Source organism: Halichoerus grypus, chromosome 5 (assembly GCF_964656455.1).
Source record: "Halichoerus grypus chromosome 5, mHalGry1.hap1.1, whole genome shotgun sequence".
Classification (NCBI taxonomy): Eukaryota; Metazoa; Chordata; class Mammalia; order Carnivora; family Phocidae; genus Halichoerus; species Halichoerus grypus.
In genome coordinates, this window is record NC_135716.1 from 160707994 (window position 1) to 160727375 (window position 19382).

Here is a 19382-nt window from a genome sequence, read left to right on the forward strand (position 1 = left end):
CTGTAAGCAGACGGGAGGCACGCAGGTGACTCCGGCGAGGGGACCCTGTGCTCAGCGGAGAGAGCGTGCACACCTGAGGAAACAAAGCTGCAGGTGGGGCCCAGGAGAAGAGAGGTCTCTTTTTCCTTTTTCTCTATTAGAGTATTAAGGAAGGAATAAAAGAAGATGTTGAAAAAATAACATTTTAGGCCATATTTTGAAGAGAATGTGTGGTGTCAGCTGCATGAAACCTAAAATCTAAGGCTCTTTGGCCCAGTTGGGGTCTCTATCTCCAGTCATCACCTGCTTCCCAAGGAGAGACATGGAATCCTTCCAGGGAGGCTACGAGGAGGACCCAGGAGAAGACTTTGCCCTCTCTGCTGCAGTGTCAGAAGAACATTTCTCTGGGTGGGACTGGAGCCTCAGGACCTGGGGCACTGGTGGCTTCAGATCTACACTGTTAGTCACAAGCTCCCTGGTCCGGGCTGGGTTTTATTTAGCATGGACAGAGGGGAACCGAAGCCTGGTCTTCACTGGGTCCTAACCGCCAACTAATTAAAAGTTGGTTCATTGTCAAAAACCCCCGCTACACTATTAGGGGCTGCATGGATAGGCGCTTACAACAGCTCTCCATTTCAGATGCTTTTGATGTTAATTTCCCCCTAAGCATCGTGAAGAAGTATTCTTTCTTTTCCAGAATGTTATTTCATTGATATTTCTTTGGTTAGAAATGAACAAACCACCTATAGCCAAGATAACTGGGAATGTGGTGATCACCTTGCCCACGGACACAGCAGAGCTGGACGGCTCCAAGTCCTCAGATGACAAGGGAATAGTCAGCTACCTCTGGACCCGAGATGAGGGGAGCCCAGCAGCAGGGGTAAGTGCCAGGAACCGGAGGACTGCACAGGGTCACGGTGGTGAGATGGGGAGAGGCGGCTGAGCCAAACATTCCAGGATCCGTTTTAACAAGGGGTCTCTTGTGTCAAACCTGGATTGCCCTCTGAAATTCAGGGACTTGCCTAGTGTCGCTCTGCAAGCTAGGGCGGCACAGCATATGTTCCTCTGCCCTGATCTTGCAACTGAAGTTGCCCAGAGGGGGCTTGGTTATAACAGAAGCAGCACCCAAGCCCACAAAAGGAGTGTCATTTGCCCTGCAATGTAGCCATGTTGTTCAACCCCACAGGAGGTGCTAAATCACTCTGACCACCACCCGATCCTCTTTCTTTCCAACCTGGTCGAAGGGACCTACACATTTCACCTGCACGTGACTGATGCGAAGGGGGAGAGTGACATGGATCGGACCACCGTGGAGGTGAAGCCTGGTGAGTCCATAGCACTGGGACTGGCTGGGAGTGCTGGCCTAGCCCAGCAGGACCTCCGTGCTGGACCCCTTCCCCCTAGCAAGGACGGAGACAGGTGGCAAAGCTGGCTTCTAAACACTCTAGAAACCCCGAGCTGAAAAATCCCTGGAGACTGTTTCAACAGTATCCCTCCTCCCCACGCAGGAGTACGGACCCCCCACTCATCTCCGATGGACAAACTGAGACTCAGAGAGGGCAGGGCTTGCTCAGCGTCACACAGCAGTCGTGTCAGAGCCAGGCCCTCGTGCCCCTGGTCCAGCACTCCCTCCTCTCCCTGTGATGGGTGAGAGAGGGCTCTGGGTGCTTTGAGAATCTGAGCACAGGAATAACTTGAGTCATGATGTCTCATCACCACCCAGCTGCAGAAAACAATTTATTTTTATAAGTTGAGCCTCAGGCTTTATCTGACAACCCAGGGAAGGTAAAGTAACTGGTGTCCTTTACATTTTTCAGATTTGCAGAAATAAAATTTCTTTCTTAAATCGAACCGTGTTTTTTGCTTTGAGGCTGATTTGGTATTAGGGAAGAAGTGAGTGTGGGGTAGGGTAGAGTTTTATAAATTCCTGAGCATCTGATGAGAAGGTATTAACTTTAAATCTACTCTTTGTTATGTAAGCCAAGCTCATGTACAGATGTCTTAGATGTGAAGGGATCTTGGCAGGTCTTCTAGTCCTTGTCCTACCTCTATGAAGGACAACAGCCAAGACACTATAAAGTCTCTTCTGTGTTTAAAATCAGATCACAGATAGTCTACTAATTATGTAAATGATACATCAGAACAGGCAAATGGTGCATCCAATTATGGGAATAAGGTATTCTGAATAATCACTTTTATCTTCCAAATGCAGAGCAGTCTCTAAGACACAATCATAAATGAAGGGCAGTGGTCTCCCAGTTCTAGAGTTACAGAAACATCGTGCAGCTCTGATATTGCTCTAAGGAAGCCCTTGTTGCTTGACCACCTGGATTTTTTTGTGTTTACTGTTTTCAAACCTGTAGGACTGATGCATTTCCATTATCAATAAGATCATTGAGATGGACATTTTCCCTCCCATTGTTGTAGACAAAGCATAGCAAGTCGCTGAAAATCAGGTGTGGATCAGGAGAGATTGTAGATATCCCCCACTCGGCCTAGAGAGCTCAGCAAAGCCAACTGGGCAGAAGCTTTTATTATTATTATTATTATTATTATTATTATTATTATAAAGACTGTTTGAGAGAGAGAGTGGGGGGAGGGGTAGAGGGAGAGAACCTTTATGCAGATTCCCCGATGAGTGGGGAGACTGATGCAGGGCTTGAGATCATGACCTGAGCCGAAACCAAGAGTCAGACAGTTAACCAGCTGAGCCCCCCAGGCGCCCCAGGGCAGAAGCTTTTAGACAAGACCTGGAAGCGTTCTTCTTCCCCACTCCCTTCACCAGACCCCTTGCCTCCCTGCTACGGCCTGATCCCCAGCGCACGGGTGGTAGTTGTCAGGTTGGCATAGAGCTCTCCACACCAGCCCCAGATTGCATTAGTAGCAATTCACTATAGTCCCTTTCCATTTGCAGGAGGTCAGTTGTATTCCCGAATGCTCTCACTGCTTTCGCTCCTGTGCCAGAACGGATGCACAGTGGCAGGTCTGTTTCACTCTCCTTCCAAAACCATGACTGATCCACGTGCTTTCCAGATCCCAGGAAAAACCACCTGGTGGAGATCATCTTGGATGTCAACGTCAGTCAGCTAACTGAGAGGCTGAAGGGAATGTTCATCCGCCAGATTGGGGTCCTCCTGGGGGTGCTGGATTCCGACATCATTGTGCAAAAGATTCAGCCGTACACGGAGCAGAGGTAGCTGGGCAATGAACGGGGGGCAAAAAGGCAAGACCAGGGGCCCCCTGGGCTTCCTGACTGAGCTGGGAAATAGTGTGGGTAGATAGAGAAGGGTGGGTTCTCTGACCAAGACCTGCTCATGGTTTCCATTTCTTTAATGAACTTTTCTCTTCTAGCACAGGTCACATACTCAGTACTAGATACTGTAGCAGGGTACCAGGGTACCAGGTCAGAAGAGGTCCATTATGTTTGAAGGCCATAGTCTAGTAGGGAAGACAATCAGGATAAACATATAACATCAATACAGGGTGAATTTGACAGACTATGTGGTATCACGGAGACACAGGGGCAAGGCCAATTAATTCTTCCAGAGGAGTAGGGGCAGGATGTGGTCCAAAGATTTTCCACTGAGCAAGCATAGAAAGACTAGGAGGAAATTCATAATAGGGGGATAGCATGAGCCATGGCCCTGTGGTAGGAAAGTACAGAGTCTCCTCTGGAAGAAGTCCTTTGGTTCAGAGCAGTTCCTAGGCCCCAGGACAAGGCGGGAGATGAGACTGCTGTACAGAACAGTCATAAGCAAGCCAGGGAGGTTCGTTTTTATAGTTTGGGAAGGGGAGGACTCAAGTCAGGTCGTTTTATGTGTGTGAAGTTTTTGTAGCAAGGAAATTTGGGTTTGGTTTTGTTTTAGGAAGACCAGCAGTGTGGATGCTAAACCAAAATAGGGAAAGACGGAAGGCTGAGGAGCCTAGAACTAGTCTAGTAAAAAGGTAATAAAACCTAAGTTAAGGTAGTGGCAATGGAATGACAGAAGAGAAGAAATGAAAAGAGAGGAAAATCAGAAGGACGTGGCGATCCTTTGGGAATGAAGGTGAATGAAGCCTCTAACATAAGACGTTAGGTTTGGATGCCTGGATAGATGGCAGATGCCATTACCTGAGGGTAGGCATACAGAAGGAACCAGTTCCAAAGGAAAGATAATGAGTTCAGTTTTGACTGTTGAATTTAGGGTCTCTCATGGGTGACATGGAGAGAGATTTCATCACTGGCAAGTACGGGCTGGAACTTGGGCAGGAAAAAAAGCCAGAGATAGGGAGTCCCTGCACACAGGCAGGAATCAAAGCCATGAGGACAGAGGAGTGTCCAGCACTGGGGGAGTGTCCAGCGCTCCGGGGAGCCCCAGTATTTAAGGAGGAGGCAAGGAAAGAAGAGCCAGCAAAGGAAACTAGGAACCAATAGTAGAGAAGTGGGAGGAAAAGCAGGTGGGCGTGGTCTGCTGGCAGCTGGGGCTGCCAAGGGATGCAAATGCCACAGAGGAAGAGTATGGTGAGGACATAAAACAGGCTTTTGGCTTTGTGATTAGGAGATCATTAGAACTACAGTGAGAGCATTTTACTTCAGTGTTGGGGACAGAGGGCAAATTGATGTTATGGCTGGAGGATACAGAGATGGTAAATGTAACGAGGTTGGTGCTGAAAATAAGGTGGGAGATCGAAAGAACACCTTTTAAAGACAGGAAATACTTGAGCACTTTGATGGACTGAGGGAAGGTGCTGAGGAAAAGCAGAAGGTGGAGGCTGGGGAGGTGGGTTCCAAATGGGGGCAGGTCTGGGGGACCAGCTGCGGGCAGAGCAGAGCGGCACTTTCTCTGGAGATGGGAGGAAGGGCGGGCAGATGTGCTATGATGGATGGATTTTAGAGGTAGGCAGGATGACATTCGAGAGCGTTGGTACCAGTGTGCTGGGTTTTGTCTTTGAAACTGGAGGCAAGGCCATCTGCTTGAGGAGGTGGGAAGGAGGTGGGCAGCCTGAGGAAAATGGTAAAGGTTGGGAACAGCAGCTCCAGAAAAGGGTGTTGGCTTTGAGCAGTATTGAGGTCTCAGCCAAGGTTAGAGACGTGAGGTTAGTGCGGTGGTTCCCGACTCGAGCTACGCGATAGAACCACCTGGAGCTTTTGTGAATATGCCGTTACTTGCGCCTCACCCCCAGAGATTAGGATTCAGTTGGTCTGGAGTGAGGTCTGGGCACCTGAAATATCAGCTCTCCACGTGAGTCTAACATGCAGTCAGGGCTCACTGGGTCAGAGCATGATGAGTAGGACTTTCTTTTTAAGCTCTGCTGGCTGCCTGGGAGTAGGAACAGAGAGAGTGGCTGCTTGGATTGACCCGAGCTGGTGGGGATCGGGGCAGATGCAATGCTAATTCGTTGGTGGGCATGCTGCTGGAAGTGTCACGGAGGGTTTGCTAGCACACTTGGTCTCACTGCATCTGGAAGAGGATGCAGGAGCAAGAGAAAAGCATCACAGTGGCTCTGGGTTTCTGACTTGGACTGACTGGCCTAGTTGAGAAATTCAGGAGGATAGGCGTGGAGGGAGTATATGACAATGGGAAAGAGCAAAGGGCTGACACCAGACAAACCCATTAGTGTTAGCTCTGGGACGATGAGTAAGGTACTGCCCCTCTCTGAACCTGGCCTGCCACTTGTAAAAATGCTAGTCCCCTTTTATAGGATTGTTACTGAGAATTAAATAAGAGAATGTTTATATAGTGCCTACCACATAGAGAGTACTCAGTTGGTGGTTATTATAGGTTTGAGACCTGTTGGATTGGAGGTGCCTAGGAGAGGTATGGGGTGGATATTCTAGCAAGCTTTTGTAGATGTAGATGTGGTCATTCAGGAGAGACCAGGGGAGAAGAGGTGAAGATTTGAGGGTTACTGGTATCAAGAGAGAAATTGCAACTATCAGCATGGATTTGGTAACTGGGAGAAAATCATGAGAAATGCACCACAGATCTTTTATGGCAAAGGTTTGTTTCTTGATTCTGGAATTTATAATACCCCACTGTTTGTGTCACCGTGCAGCAAACTTGTAGAAAGTCTTTTATGACAGTGCTTCCCAACCTTTTATGTCCTGCCACACATAGGAAGCGATGCTATGTGTATGACACTTTGGGATAGATCGATGAGGCTGCTTGACTGGAAGGAACTGATCCAGGGCCTCCTGGTCCCAGGAGCCACCCTGCGTGCCAAGGGGATCACTATCTTGGACACACCTACAACCCAGTGTGACCCACTGATTGCAAAGGTTTGGCTGTGAGAGTAATGTGGAGTCAAGTGGGTTCCCTGCAATGAAGGCCAAGGCATAGAGAACAGGCTTTGTGCCCACATAAATGTGAGGTCAAACATGGTCTGCCTTGGACAGAAACTGACAGAAAAGCAAACAGATTCTGGACATGGGGGAGCATAATCTTACACCAACCACACCACTGTGTAGGGTCTTTCTTGTTGCTGTTGTAGTAATGATCATTTGGCTGTTTTGATCCATGGATTATGCTTTTTTTTTTAAGATTTTATTTATTTATTTGAGAGAGAGACAGCAAGAGAGAGAGAGCACGAGCAGAGGGAGAGAGAGAAACAGACTCCCCGCTGAGCAGGGAGCCCGATGCGGGGCTCGATCCCAGGACCCTGGGATCATGACCTGAGCCGAAGGCAGACGCTTAATGACTGAGCCCCCCAGGCGCCCCCACGGATAATGCTTTGATGCTGTCTGACGGTAGACATTTTTCAGAGCGTTGTGGTTTGTCTTACAGGTCACCTAGACACAAACCCAACAGCACCACACCACAGTCTTAGCTGGTAAAAGGCTAACAGCAGAGATGTAGTGTAGCCAAATCCCCATTTTCCTGACCTCCAGTTGCTGGTTTGGAATGGGTCCTCTTGTGAGCTGGGACAGCTTAGGGCCTTTCTGAACGCGTAGGTTTTGGAGTCAGACATCTCAGCTCTGGGATTTGGCTCTGCCATAATTAACTGTGTGACCCTGGGCAAGTTACTTAACCCTTCTGAGCCCATGCTGTCTTCTGTGAAATGGAGAGGACACCGAGAGCAGCTTTCTCCCTGGCTTGCGGGGAGAGAAGGCTTCTGGTACTTGGCACAGCGCCCGGCACACCGGCAGGTGCTCTGTACCGAACGTAGCTGCCGCTGCTGTGGACGACTTCCGCTCATTCACACTGTCTCGTGTCTCTGCAGCACCAAGATGGTATTTTTTGTCCAAAACGAGCCTCCCCACCAGATCTTCAAAGGCCATGAGGTGGCAGCGATGCTCAAGAGTGAGCTGCGGAAGCAAAAAGCAGACTTTCTGATATTCAGAGCCCTGGAAATCAGTACTGTCAGTGAGTAATTCTGGGCAGCTGGAAAGAAGAGCCTACCCAGTACCCACAGCTCCCCACAGCCCCGCTGTCCTCAGGCTTCATCTCCTGTTCTCGAGGAGCACGGAGATAATCACTTTGCTCCACTGCCCAGTGTCCTGAAAGCTCCTGGCTCAGCCCAGAGGTTCTTCACCTGGGGTCCGTGGGCCCGCGAGGTAGCGTTCAGAGGGGCTAGGAGTTTGAATGGGAAGAAAATGACATCTTCCTTTTCACTCACCTCTAACTGAAATTCATTATTTTCCTCTATTAGGAAGGTAGGCAAAAACTCCAGTAGTATTAACAGAGCCTGTGACTTTTAGGCAGTAGAAATCACTGGTAATTTCATAACATGCTACGTGACGAAATGTCATTTTTACTCATCACCACTTCAAAATTATGGCAGTTGTTAGACCCGCTAATAGATCTGGTCACTTAAGGTTTTCATAAAGACACACATGTATGATTATCTTAAAACTGTATATTCTTAAATATTTCAAAAACATGGGCAATATCATTGCTTTCCTTCGTAATACTGTGTATCTTGGCATTTACGTAATGCACAGAAGGGCCCTGAAAGATTAGGAACTGCCCACAGGGAGCAGCCGCAAGCAGAACAGCCGGACCGTGTCAGTGGCCTTGCTGACTGCTGCTGGCCGATCTGCCCGTGACCATCACTGCTGGGGGGAGGGGGGCGCCCTCCGTCCTCTTGTGTGCCGGCAGCCGCCGGGCTGGCCCTGACTCCTGCCGACCTGTCCCCTTTCCCCCTGCTTGCAGCATGCCAGTTGAACTGTTCTGACCATGGCCACTGTGATTCATTCACCAAACGCTGTATCTGCGACCCTTTCTGGATGGAGAACTTCATCAAGGTGCAGCTGAGGGATGGAGACAGCAACTGCGGTGAGGCTTCTGCTTGGCGCTGTGCCAGCGGCTTTGGCGCTGAACGTGGTTCTGAGTTGAGCAGGTGGGTGGTGGTGTTTCCGAGGCAGATGAGCAAGCGAGGAGAAGAACTCTGTGTATTTTCTGTTTGCAGAGGACTTTTCCTCCCTTCCTCCAGGCAGCTCAGGGTTAGAGCGGAGTTCTGCAGCGGGCTCGAACGAAGAACCAGGCTTAGGTCCGACGGAGTGCAAACTGCAGCCTAAGTCAGATCAGCTGCAAGGCCTCCTGGCTCTTTGGAGTGCCTCTGTGCGGCAGCCCAGTGGGAGCCATCAGGTTTCTGGGCCCCCCGGCCCCCTGGGAAAGCTCCTTACAGCCTGTCCCACTGCCCCAGGGGCTCAGCAGGGACAGTGCAGGAGGTGGACAGCTTCAGCTGCCCACAACTGCAAGGGCTCCCCTGCCCTGGGCCGCCGTGGGGGCCGCCTTGTCCGCAGAGCCAAGCCACTTGCCAAGGCCGGGGCCAGCCCAGCCCGCCTTCCTGGCCTCTGTCTTCATAGCCCTCCCCATTTTGTGTCTCTTGGCAGAGTGGAGCGTGTTGTATGTTATCATTGCCTCCTTTGTCATTGTTGTCGCCCTGGGAATCCTGTCCTGGACGGTGATCTGTTGTTGTAAGAGGTAAGATGGATTCTCCTCGGAAATTCATTAGAGCTTCTGGGTGTATTTATTCATTAGGGAGGTATCTGGTACCTTCCACATGCAAGGCGCTGAGTCTTGGGGTTCCTCGCTTCCCGTCACGGCCCAAGGCAGGCGCAGAAAGGCTTTCGTCACCCTCTCCCACTCCTGAGGGCAGGAGTGCGCTCTCTCAGCCACGTGGCCGTCACCGCACTGATGCGCAACCTGGGAAGCATGGCCGTGGCCGGGGTGGGAGCGGGAGGGCCTGGGCCATGGGCCTGGGTCACCCCTCCAGGGGGTGTGTTACTACTCCACACCTGCCTCACCACTCGACACGTGAGTTCTCAATTCTGCCCTCCTTTGTAGTTGGGATTCACGTGTCTACATGTTTTCACGCATTTGTAGACTTTGGTTAGTCATGATTAAGCGTTTGGATTTTTTTTGGGTGGAGTCTTCCCATCTAGTCTTACGATATTTAATGGGAATGTTTATTATATGTTTTTCATTATTAATAATGATTTCTTCATTACTCTGTGCCGAGCACCAGGATGATATTTTGTAGGTAATACCTTTTTTTAAATGCATCTAACCACCTTTTCTCATCTCACAGCTAAGGAAGTGTAGGCTCAGGAAAATGGCCTCACCTGTCCATGGACACACAGTTAATAAGTAGCAGAGCTGAGAATTAACCTGCAGTTTAACCTCACATAAAACGTAGAAAGTGAAAACAATTTAAAAAAATTCCCACCATTAATAGCTTGTTGGTTTAATGCTTTCCTCCGCCCTCCACCCCTCAAGCATCAGTTTTTTGTTCTCTTGAATTACTGTAATAGGGAGAAACCGAGTGTGTGTCTGACTTCACGTTGCTTCCCTTCCCTTGCTGCTGTGACCTACAGCTTAGAAACTTCTGCTGAGCCCTGCACATACACATGCTAATCGTCGACGGAACTTTACTTACAGCTGAGATTTACAAAAAACTGCCTTTTAAACCTGAAACCTACCTACCTCAACGGGATAAGGAAGTACATATAGAAATGCCTCTGTTGTGTTTTAAGATTCACAGGAACAACATGGCCAGATTCCTACAGAGATCAACTGACCAAGGACAAAGACTACACAGCCTTTGTGGATGTCTGCAGATATCAGTCACTTTTTGACTCCAACCTCCTCCCACTTCCCCCTTCCTTACATAAAAGAAGCTCAGATCTCATGCTGGGGAAGATGGTTCTATGGGACAGGAGTCCACCATCTCCTGTCTTGCTGGCTTTCTACATCAAGTTGCTTTCCTTGCCCCAAGCATCTTTCCCCTCGACTCCCTGGCCTGTCGTGTGGTGAGCGGGATGAGCTTGCACTCCGTTACATTTATGTTTTTAACCAATCTCTGCTTCCTTGCCACTGTGGAGTGGTGACTCCGTGGTCAGATGGTCATAGTTCCCGTATTTTCCCAGAATTGGTGAGGAGTATTTGAAGAACCAATCACAGTTGCCACCTTCCCTTGGCTGGGAAGCATAGAAAAAAACAATCCTTCTGTTAGGCAGCTCCCATCAGGACAGGGCCCTCTCTGCAGTCTGGCTGTCACCCGGAGTTGAGCTACCTGATCTCACTCAGAAACCAGTTTTTTTTTTTTTTAAGATTTTATTTGAGAGAGAGAGAATGAGTGAGAAACAGCATGAGAGGGGAGAGGGTCAGAGGGAGAAGCAGGCTCCCTGATGAGCCGGGAGCCCGATGTGGGACTCAATCCCAGGACTCCAGGATCATGACCTGAGCCGAAGGCAGTCGCGTAACCAACTGAGCCACCCAGGCACCCCACCCGAAACCCCTTGAGCAGTGGTGGGGATTGTGTTTTTCAGGCAGAAAGGAAAACCCAAGAGGAAAAGCAAGTACAAGATCCTGGATGCCACGGATCAAGAGAGTCTGGAACTGAAGCCAACCTCCCGAGCAGGTAGTGGCCCTTGGAGTTGGGGTGGGGCCTCTAGATTCGTGCACTCTCCCTGGGAAGGGCTGCTGTCACTAGTCCCCTCCTAAATGGGTCACTAACAGCTGTTTGTTCTGGAAAAGCATTTTGTCTACTGCTTGATGAAGGCCGAGGGCTGACCTTGCCCCACCCTGGCAAAAGCCACGTGCTGGCTGAGCTCTGAGCCGGGGCCCACCTCTCAGTATTAATTCACTTTGCAGAGGGACTCGGCCTCTCGCTCTCGTTGGCCTGCTCATCTGCGTCAGGGTTCCCTCCTGGCTTTCAGCTTTTCAGGCTGCCCCCGGGAGTCCGGCTCAGGGACCTGGGTCTCTTAGGCCTAACCAGTCTGTCCTTTCTGGGCAGACAACAAGGTGAGGCGGGAAGGAGATAGAAGCCAGTGTGCGCTAGCTGACCCCCTCTTCAGCCGGCCTTGCTCTCCCGGCTTCCTCCAGCCGGCATGTGGCAGATCCGCAGGCCCTGCCGATGGCCTGCAGCAGGCGGGAGGGCAGCTTGTCTGCTGGCTCCGGCGCACGGGGCCCATCTGTCAGCTGCCTCCCACCAGAGAATGGCCAACTGCGCCAGCTCTGAGATGGCTTCGGTGAGGGGGCAGGCAGGGGCGCCCTTCCTTGGCTGGGTGTCGTCATCGGTGAGCTTTCCACGCGTCATGAGGCCATGGCGGGCATCGACCATTTGTGGGACTCTAGGGAGAGCTACTCCTAAACACCTGGCAAGCAGAACTGTTCTTACACAAAGTATTAAACAGCGCTCATACTTAAAGCTTTGTATTAGAAGGGGCAGGAGGGGGAACACAGAGCGTTCCGAGAGCATTTCAGGCTGCAGGCGAGCAAGGACACATCAGAAGAAAACAAAAGCTCCAAGGCGGTCTGGGCTGCGCACCCAGGCAGCTGGGTTAGAGAAGGCCGCGGGGCGGCGCCTGGCGGTGTGGGGCTCGTCGAAGCCGAGAGGGGCAGCGGAAGCCTCCCACGTGGACAGATTGGGAATGGGGCCTGAGGGTAAAAACGTGCACAGTCCACCCTCCACATAGCAGCTAAGGTTGTTTTCACATCTCCCAAAGGTTTCCCAGCCCTTGAAATCCTTCAGTGACTGACTTTGGGTCTGGCCGACACGACCTGGGGTGAGCTTTCATCTGTTTGCTTCTCTGAGATCTTCCTCCTTGTTGACTTCTCTCTTCCTCAGCGAATTCTGCCGGTTCTTATTTCTGTCCAGAAAGCTCTTTCTCATCCCTCCCTTAACCTGCTCATGTCATGCTAATCTCCCTGCCACGTGTCTGTTTTGGCATTTCTCTCCCTGTGTTGTACTAGTTATGTGTGTGTCCCCTTACCAGTCAGTGGAATCGTTGAGGGCAGGGACTGTATCTTCCTCATCAGCACATGGATGGAGACCACTGTGCCAGGGCCTGTGCCGGACACCGGTGACATTACGGGGAGCCAGACCATCGGACAGACACGAAACACACAAACTCACAAATATACAGAATGTGATAATGAACGGTCTTCATAATAGAGTAACACTTGAACTGAGACTCAAGGGACGAGTAGGCGTTAGCCGCAGGAGTCCGGGAAAGAGCAGTCCCGGCAAAGGAGCAGAGTCGGTAAAGGCCCAGCTGCCAGAAGGAGCGGAGGGCATCTGAGGAAGTAGAAGGTGACCTGCTGGACATGGTGAGCCCGGGGCCAGTGGCACAAGGCTGCATACTTGAGCAGGGAACTGGCTGTGGGCTCCTCCTGAGCGCAGTGGGGAGCCACAGGCAGCTTTTTTAGGAGGTGAGTGGTCTGTTTGACTTACATTTTAAAAAACCCTGACTGCTATGTGAGGGAACTGGAGGGGCAAGAGCGGGTGAAAGAGGATTCAATGGGATGTCCTCATGGTGGAGCAGTAATGAGATAAGGAGAGACACAGATTCCAGGTACCTTTGTGGGGAAGACTTGCTGCCGTTCGTAGTGTGTTGGCCAAGGGGTGCGGGAGAAAAAGAGACGTGCAGGCTGATCCCTGAGCTGCTGCTCTGAGCATGTGTGGACTGCGTGGTACTGGAGGGGACGTGCTGGAGAAGAGTATTGGTTTAGGACCCTTGTAAATCGGGTTGAGGAAATGAGGCTGGAAGACTGACGAGGATCAAAGTGTGGAAAGTTCTGAAAATCAGCGAAAGGAGTTAAGAATTCTGATGGTGATGAGAAGTGTCATGTTGAAAGTGCTGGCTTAGGAAAATCAGTCGAGTGGAGGCCAGCAAGGAGATTTTTGCAGTGGTCCAAGAGGGAGGTGACGATGGCTCAACTAGCATGGGGTCAACGGGATGTAGGGACAGGAAAGGTCAGGGCTGACTTCCGACCTGAGGGACAGAGAACGATTCTGTAGACAGAATTAAGGCAGCAGTGCAGTGACAGCTTGGGTAAGAGAAGATGAATTCAGGTGAACTCAGCAGAACGGTTGAAGTGCCAAGCATCAATGTAGGAATCTTCTAGATGCTGGTGAGGGTCAACACAAAAGTGGGTCACATCCCTTCTGGGGAGGATGTTGAGGGGCAAAAGAAGAGTCCAGAGCTGAAGAGCCCAGGAGGGCCACCAGTCAGGGAGGAGGGGCACCATTAGGGAGTGGTCAGCAGTGTCTGCTGCTGCAGAAGGCAGAGATAAAAAGTTTCCATGATGAGGACACTGGAGAAGTTTCTGGTCACCTCAAGGGCTGGAGTAGGATGGGGACTGGAGGCTGAAGTGAAAGTGTAGGTTGTCTAGGCAGTAAGCAGGTGGTGAGGAAACGGGGCCCTAACTACTGAGAAGTCCTTTACAAGGGGAACGGGGAGTTATGGAGAAGCAGGGCAGGGCTGGAGGGCAAGGCTTCAGGCAGAGATGCAGAAGACAGAGGTGAGGCTCCTGAGGAGGAGACAGCGAGTGGGAAAGGAGAGAGAGGAGAGGGTGGGGGATACAGGGAGTTCCTTCGGCAACGGCAGAGTGGAGGGAAAGGCTGGGGGACAGCACCAGAAAGTGCTGGGCTGAAGAGGCAAAATGGGAAGGAGGCAGACGTCCAGTGAAAGGGGGGTTGTGGCAAGGAGAGCCCCACGGTGGCCAGTTGCATCTGGGTCACCAAGGTGAGACTAGAGGACAGCCAGGAGGCCCTTCTTTGTGGGCAGTGTGTAGCTGAGGGAGCAGTGAGAGTCCCTTTGCGTTTGGTCTTGTGCGCCTGACCAGGCTGAAGCCCCCGCTCTTGTTCTGGACTCAGCCCACGAGTGGGTGCAACCCGGAGAAGAGCCACTGGCAGGACGGGAGAATGGGATTCGAGCCTGTTGGCATAAGGCCTGGAACTGGAGAAGTTCAGCCCGAAGCGAGGATTTAGGGGGCCGTGTTGCGGAGAAAGGTAACGCATGTGGAGGTGAGCTGGCACCGGCCCTGTTTGCTGGGAGCCAGGCTGAGCTTGGAGCAGGGCTGCCTGTGGAGCTGGAGCGCCCAAGGCCGCGAGGCCAGGCCTGAGGGATGCCCCCCCTCAGGAGACCTGGTTTACGTTCAGCAATTGTGGTTTTTGGGTTTGTTTTGCTATTGATTTTTCAAAGCTTTCTCTTGAAGCATATTAGATTGAACCATATGAAATTACGCATATTTGACTTTTCTGACCTTTAAAAATGGCAGTTTTTTGTGGTTCAGTCTAATGCGTACGGAAGATCATAAGGACAGCTTGCTGGGTTTTCGACAAGTGAACATGCCCATATAATCCGCTCCCTTTCTTTCCAGTCACTGCCTTCCCCCTGCCGACTTCCTTCTACCACCTTGGAGTAGTTTATATAAATGGAGTCACTGTGTTTGGCCCCTTCCACTCACCATTACATTTAGGACGTTCCTGTGTGTTGTGAGGTAGGGCACGAGTCTGTTCATTCCCTGCTGTGTAATCTCCACTGCGTGAATGTTTTTGGCGGGTATACGGTCGTCGGGCAATTGAATTCTTTCCATTTTTGGCTGTTCTGAGGAGGGCTGCTGCAGATGCTCTTGTCCGCGCCCAGCTTGTCCTGTTTAGTGGGTGAAATCACTCCGTTCTCCAGGCAGAGCAGGAGTTTGTGTGGGAAGGCCCCGGGTGAGTGCTGTCTGCTGTGGAGCCCGGCGCATGTCCCCCGCTCCGGCTCCTGTCCTCTGCAGCCGTGGAGGAGGAAGGGCTCGGGCCGGGCTCTGAGAAAGGGAAGCTTTCTCAGTGGGCACTCGGAGGAGCATATGCCCCCACAGGGCAGAGGGGAAGGGGTATTTCAGCTACAGGGGCAGAGCCGGGGTTTGGGGGACCTTGAGCCTCCCCTGGGCTTGGCTCTTATGTTGGCCACTGTCCTCCACCACACTGGAGGAGCTCAGGATACTGGCGTCAGCCTTACGTCATTCTGGCCAGGAAGGGGCAGAACAGCCGAGAATCCTGAGAAACACTCCTTCGGTGTTTCGGGGGATCTGGGTGGGACCAGGGGGAAGGGAGAGTGATTGTTGGATATGGGGGTTCAAACACACCTCACCTGTCTGGTCACCTTTTTAAGAAAGGAGGTAGGCTAGCTCCCGGATGGGTGGTGCGGGGCCCAGAGCACTGCCACGCTGGGTCCTCGCCGTGGGCGCTTGCCGCTCCTCGTCCTGCCGGCTCAGCCTGCCTGCGGCTTTTTCCCGTGCGGCCTCTGCAGCCTTCGGGATGATATGGAGTGAAGGTGATGCCAATGGCTTGCGGAACTCCGGGCATCTTTTCTGACCTCAGGCGCTTCTTATGGGTCCTTGTTTGTGTGCTCTGATGAGCTGACGGGCTTGGGACGGTCTCTGGGAGTCCCTGGTACTCCAGTCAGGCGCTCTCAGTAGGAGCGACCTCTCGGAGCCATGGGCCTGCTCTCCGCCTCCAGGACCCACGCCATGAGGCCCCTCTGGGGCGTGAGGCTGCGTCCTCACTCAGTGTGGGGAACTCGGGCAGGCCCTCTACATCCACGCCGAGCCAGGACACGGTGCCAAGTTCCTCCTCTAGAGCTGACCTCTTGTTTGCTGTGCTTTCCTGCCTCCTGTGGGAATTCCATCCTGTTCATGAGGGGAGATGATAGAACATTCCACATTTCAATGAGAGGAGAACGTTGTTGGGTGGCACTAAGCAAAGCTAACGGATACTGGAGAGCAAGAATCCACACTGGGCCCCAGATCTGTTGGTCCCGTCTGCTGTGTGTGTGACTTCCCTGAAGGAACTGTTCCAGCTAAGCAGGACCGGGAGAAGGGCGCCAGGAGCCCCTCGCAGCCTGGAGAGGGGGCGGGGACTTTCCCGGTCCCTCTGCTTCTCTTCAGGCTGGGAGAAGGGTGCAGGGCCTGGCTCAAGCCGAGGAAGGGGTGTGCTCCTGACCCTGGATTCTGTCTCTTGCAGGCAGCAAACAGAAGGGCCCAATGCTGAACAGCAGCCTGATGCGCTCCGAGTCGGAGCTGGACAGCGATGACGCCATCTTCACGTGGCCAGACCGAGAGAAGGGCAAACTCCTGCACAGTCAGAATGGCTCCGTGCCCAACGGACAGACCCCACTCAAGGCCAGGAGCCCACGGGAGGAGATCTTGTAGCCACCTGGTCTGCGTCCTCAGGGTAGGGGTGGGCAGTGCCAGGGTCCAGAGCATTGCCAGGAGCTTCTCAGAGCTCCTCGTGTGTGGGCAGCTGTTCTCCCAGCGTCTGCTGGTCACTCCACCCCCATACCCCCCACCCCCCCACCAGAGCTGCTGGTACTTGAATCCAGAGACATTCTCCAGGAACCCTGAATGAAGCTGTGAACGAAGAGGTTTCCTCTTTAAACCCTTCTGGTAGCCCCCCTCCCCCCCCCAACGTCCTCACCTCAGGGCCTCCTTCCCCGCAAACTTCTCCCCTGCTCCAAGGGCCATCCAGGCAGCTCCCAGCCTCCTCTCCAGCTCCCTGTCGGCAGCGTTGTGGCTCCCAGGGCGCCTGCACAGCAAGGCCCGGCTGTGGCCGACACCTGGCTGCAGAACCAAGCACTACCAGCCTCCTGCTCCGAGAGCCTGCCTGCGGCCACATTCTTCATTCCCGCCTTTGGGACAGAGTGCACCCTTTTGCAGATTACGGGAGGACTGGCTGTTTTAGGAATGGAGGGGGGCCCCTCTGGCTGCTGGGCTGTCGTGTCAGACCGCTGGGCCGGCCACGGACGTTTCCCGTCCTGCCCTGACCGGCCGCTTCAGGGGCCCCCACGCCCGGCGCCCGCAGGAGACAGGCACACGCTGACTGGAACGTGACGGCATGAGCGCATGCGTGCGAGCGCCCCACTGCGGCTCCTGTGTCCGCCTCCGTCCTCTCCGTGTGTCCCCTGCATGTGTGTGTCAGACTGTGCGCGCGTCAACTCCTCGTAGGGCTCTCGGCTACTTGCAAGGCAACCTTGACCTGGACAGACTTTTAGCTCCTTGGGACAGAGACTTCCTGAATCCCTGTGGCCCCGTCACTGGTTCCTCAGCCATGTTCTCTGAGTGCTGAGGAACGGGAGCTTTGGGGAGTGACTTTTTGGGAAGAAACTTAGTTTACACTACTGCACTACTGTCGGTTGTGAGATGATTAAACACGCTATTTAATTGTACGGGCGCCTGCGTCGCTGACCTGTACCTCGGGTCCCGCCGCCTGCGCGTCCCGGTGACGTGACGGCTTCCGGGGCGCGGGGCGCGGGCCTGGCATCGGTGCGCGTGGCCGGCGGTGCTGGGATCCGGCCTCGGCCGCTGGCTCCCGGCCCCGTCCCCTGCCGGCCAGCTGCTCCCCGCGGGGTTTCTGTCCTCTTCTCCGCACCTTCTGTTAACACAAACATGATTCATTCCCCCACCCCCTTGGCCAAGCAGGGGATTCAAAGTGTCCTAACGCTCGGGGTCTGGACTTGAGATTTCCGGGCCCCCGTGCTTCCCCGGCGGCCTCGTCCCCCCGGAACACTGCGGTGTTCACGGAGCAGCTTGCATAGCTTGGGGGGGGGGGGCTGGTGTCCAGTCTTGGGACTCCCAGGAAAGGGAGGGGAGGGGACAGTGGCGTTTATACTGTACGCAAGGCCCTGTGTACAAAAACCCACTGGGGGTGGGCAGTACTGGCTCTGTCCTTCCAGATTCAGAAACTGAAGCAGAGCCAGAAGTAACGCAGTTCACATACAGTAAATGACAGAACTCAGGCCCTGCAGAGCCTGTGTTTGGTCTGGATCAAAATCCCCTGGGAGGCCTGACAGACTGTGGGGCCCCAACTGCAGAATTTCTGACTGAGTAGGTCTGGGGTGGAACAGGAGAATGTGCCTTTCTAACAGGTTCCCAGGAGACGCTGGGCTGTTGGTCCAGGGGGCACACTTGGGAGAACCACTGGTCTAGAAGCACGGATTTAGTGCAGCAGCAGGGGCAGCAGCTGTCCCATCCTGAAGGAGTCGGAGGCCATCAGACAAGCCGAAGCTTAAACTGCTCCAGGCCACGGGTATGCGTCTCCTCCACTGCGCAGATCAGGCTACACAGGAGTGGTAGAGGGGTAGTGACCAGGACTTGGGGAGCTGAGTGTGACAGAAAAGCTTTAAAGAATTCAGGAAGGAGCTACAGGACTCGATCACTTACTGGCTTTGTAGATTTTTCCTGTTTTGGGGGGAGTAGGGCTCACTTCTACAGCTAGCTAACCTCAGCCACAGCTCACTGAGGATATGCCTCTATCTCAGAGATGAATAAATAATTTTCTATCCCCTACTCCTCCCACCAAAAAAGGGGCAAAATCCAGGAACCCATGCTGCTTTCGTCCATTTGCCTCCAGCTGAGGAGCACTGAAATACCCCCAGCATTACAAAAGCCCCGGTGTCCTCTTACTCTTTGTCCTGTGGCTGCCTAGTCCCCAGCACAGTGGCTGGTCCGCACTTCACAGCGGCGCCCGTGAGGAGCACAGACTAACACAGGGCAGCGGTGTGGGATACGTGGCTCCTCAAAGGAAAACGGCAGCTGAACAAGGGAAAAGATGGCAGATCTCATCACTGCTGAGCTGAGCTGAGCTGACACCCCAGGGGAACATGGCCCACTAAGTTCCCAGTAGTATTACTTAGGGAGTAGAATAAACAGAAGCAATTAAAATATGCAACAGTAACATAAAAAGGGGGGGTGGGGACCAAGTGAGGACTGAAATTAAAGCAAGCTAAGATCCTTCCACAGGAGGACAGTAAAAACTGATAAGCTTTAGAGTTTATGTATTCATGTTGTAAGTATTGAGAGAGCCACTGGGAACTAGAATATGTAACATCTACACCAGACAAGGGGAGGAAAAAAAATTAAAAATACGTCAACCAATGAAACTAAACATAGGAACGCATTAAAAATGTGACCACTTAATGGGCAAAAGTTGTCAGACTGGATATTAAAACCACCACCACCCTACTTCTAAACAGAAGTTAATAGAAAGAGACACCTAAAATATAACATCGAAAGATTGGGGGAAAAAAAAAAGACAGTAAAGTTCTACCACGGGCTTTGGTTCCTATTAAGACAATGAAGTGGCACAGGCTCTGGCTCCCTTCCCCAAAATTTAACTTAGAAAAACAATACACCTTAGGAGATGGCATAAAT

General features: G+C 52.5%; 1 protein-coding gene and 1 long non-coding RNA gene across 2 annotated transcripts in view; one reads left to right on the top strand and one right to left on the bottom strand.

The window, feature by feature from the left end:
* KIAA0319L (KIAA0319 like) overlaps nt 1-17398 on the top strand; it is a 93662-nt gene extending 76264 nt beyond the window's left edge. Inside the window, exons 13-20 of the mRNA XM_078073430.1 lie at nt 708-859; nt 1166-1304; nt 3013-3172; nt 7180-7322; nt 8112-8234; nt 8795-8885; nt 10733-10824; nt 16198-17398. Coding sequence (XP_077929556.1) covers nt 708-859; nt 1166-1304; nt 3013-3172; nt 7180-7322; nt 8112-8234; nt 8795-8885; nt 10733-10824; nt 16198-16385 — 1088 coding nt within the window. The 3' untranslated portion in view covers nt 16386-17398. The remainder of the gene's footprint in view (nt 1-707; nt 860-1165; nt 1305-3012; nt 3173-7179; nt 7323-8111; nt 8235-8794; nt 8886-10732; nt 10825-16197) is intronic.
* LOC144381946 (uncharacterized) lies at nt 10498-16325 on the bottom strand. The gene is made up of 2 exons (XR_013448276.1): nt 15326-16325; nt 10498-14999 (listed from the first exon to the last, which is right to left on the bottom strand). It is a non-coding gene; the product is annotated as an uncharacterized LOC144381946 (long non-coding RNA).
* Nucleotides 17399-19382: the final 1984 nt, after the last annotated feature.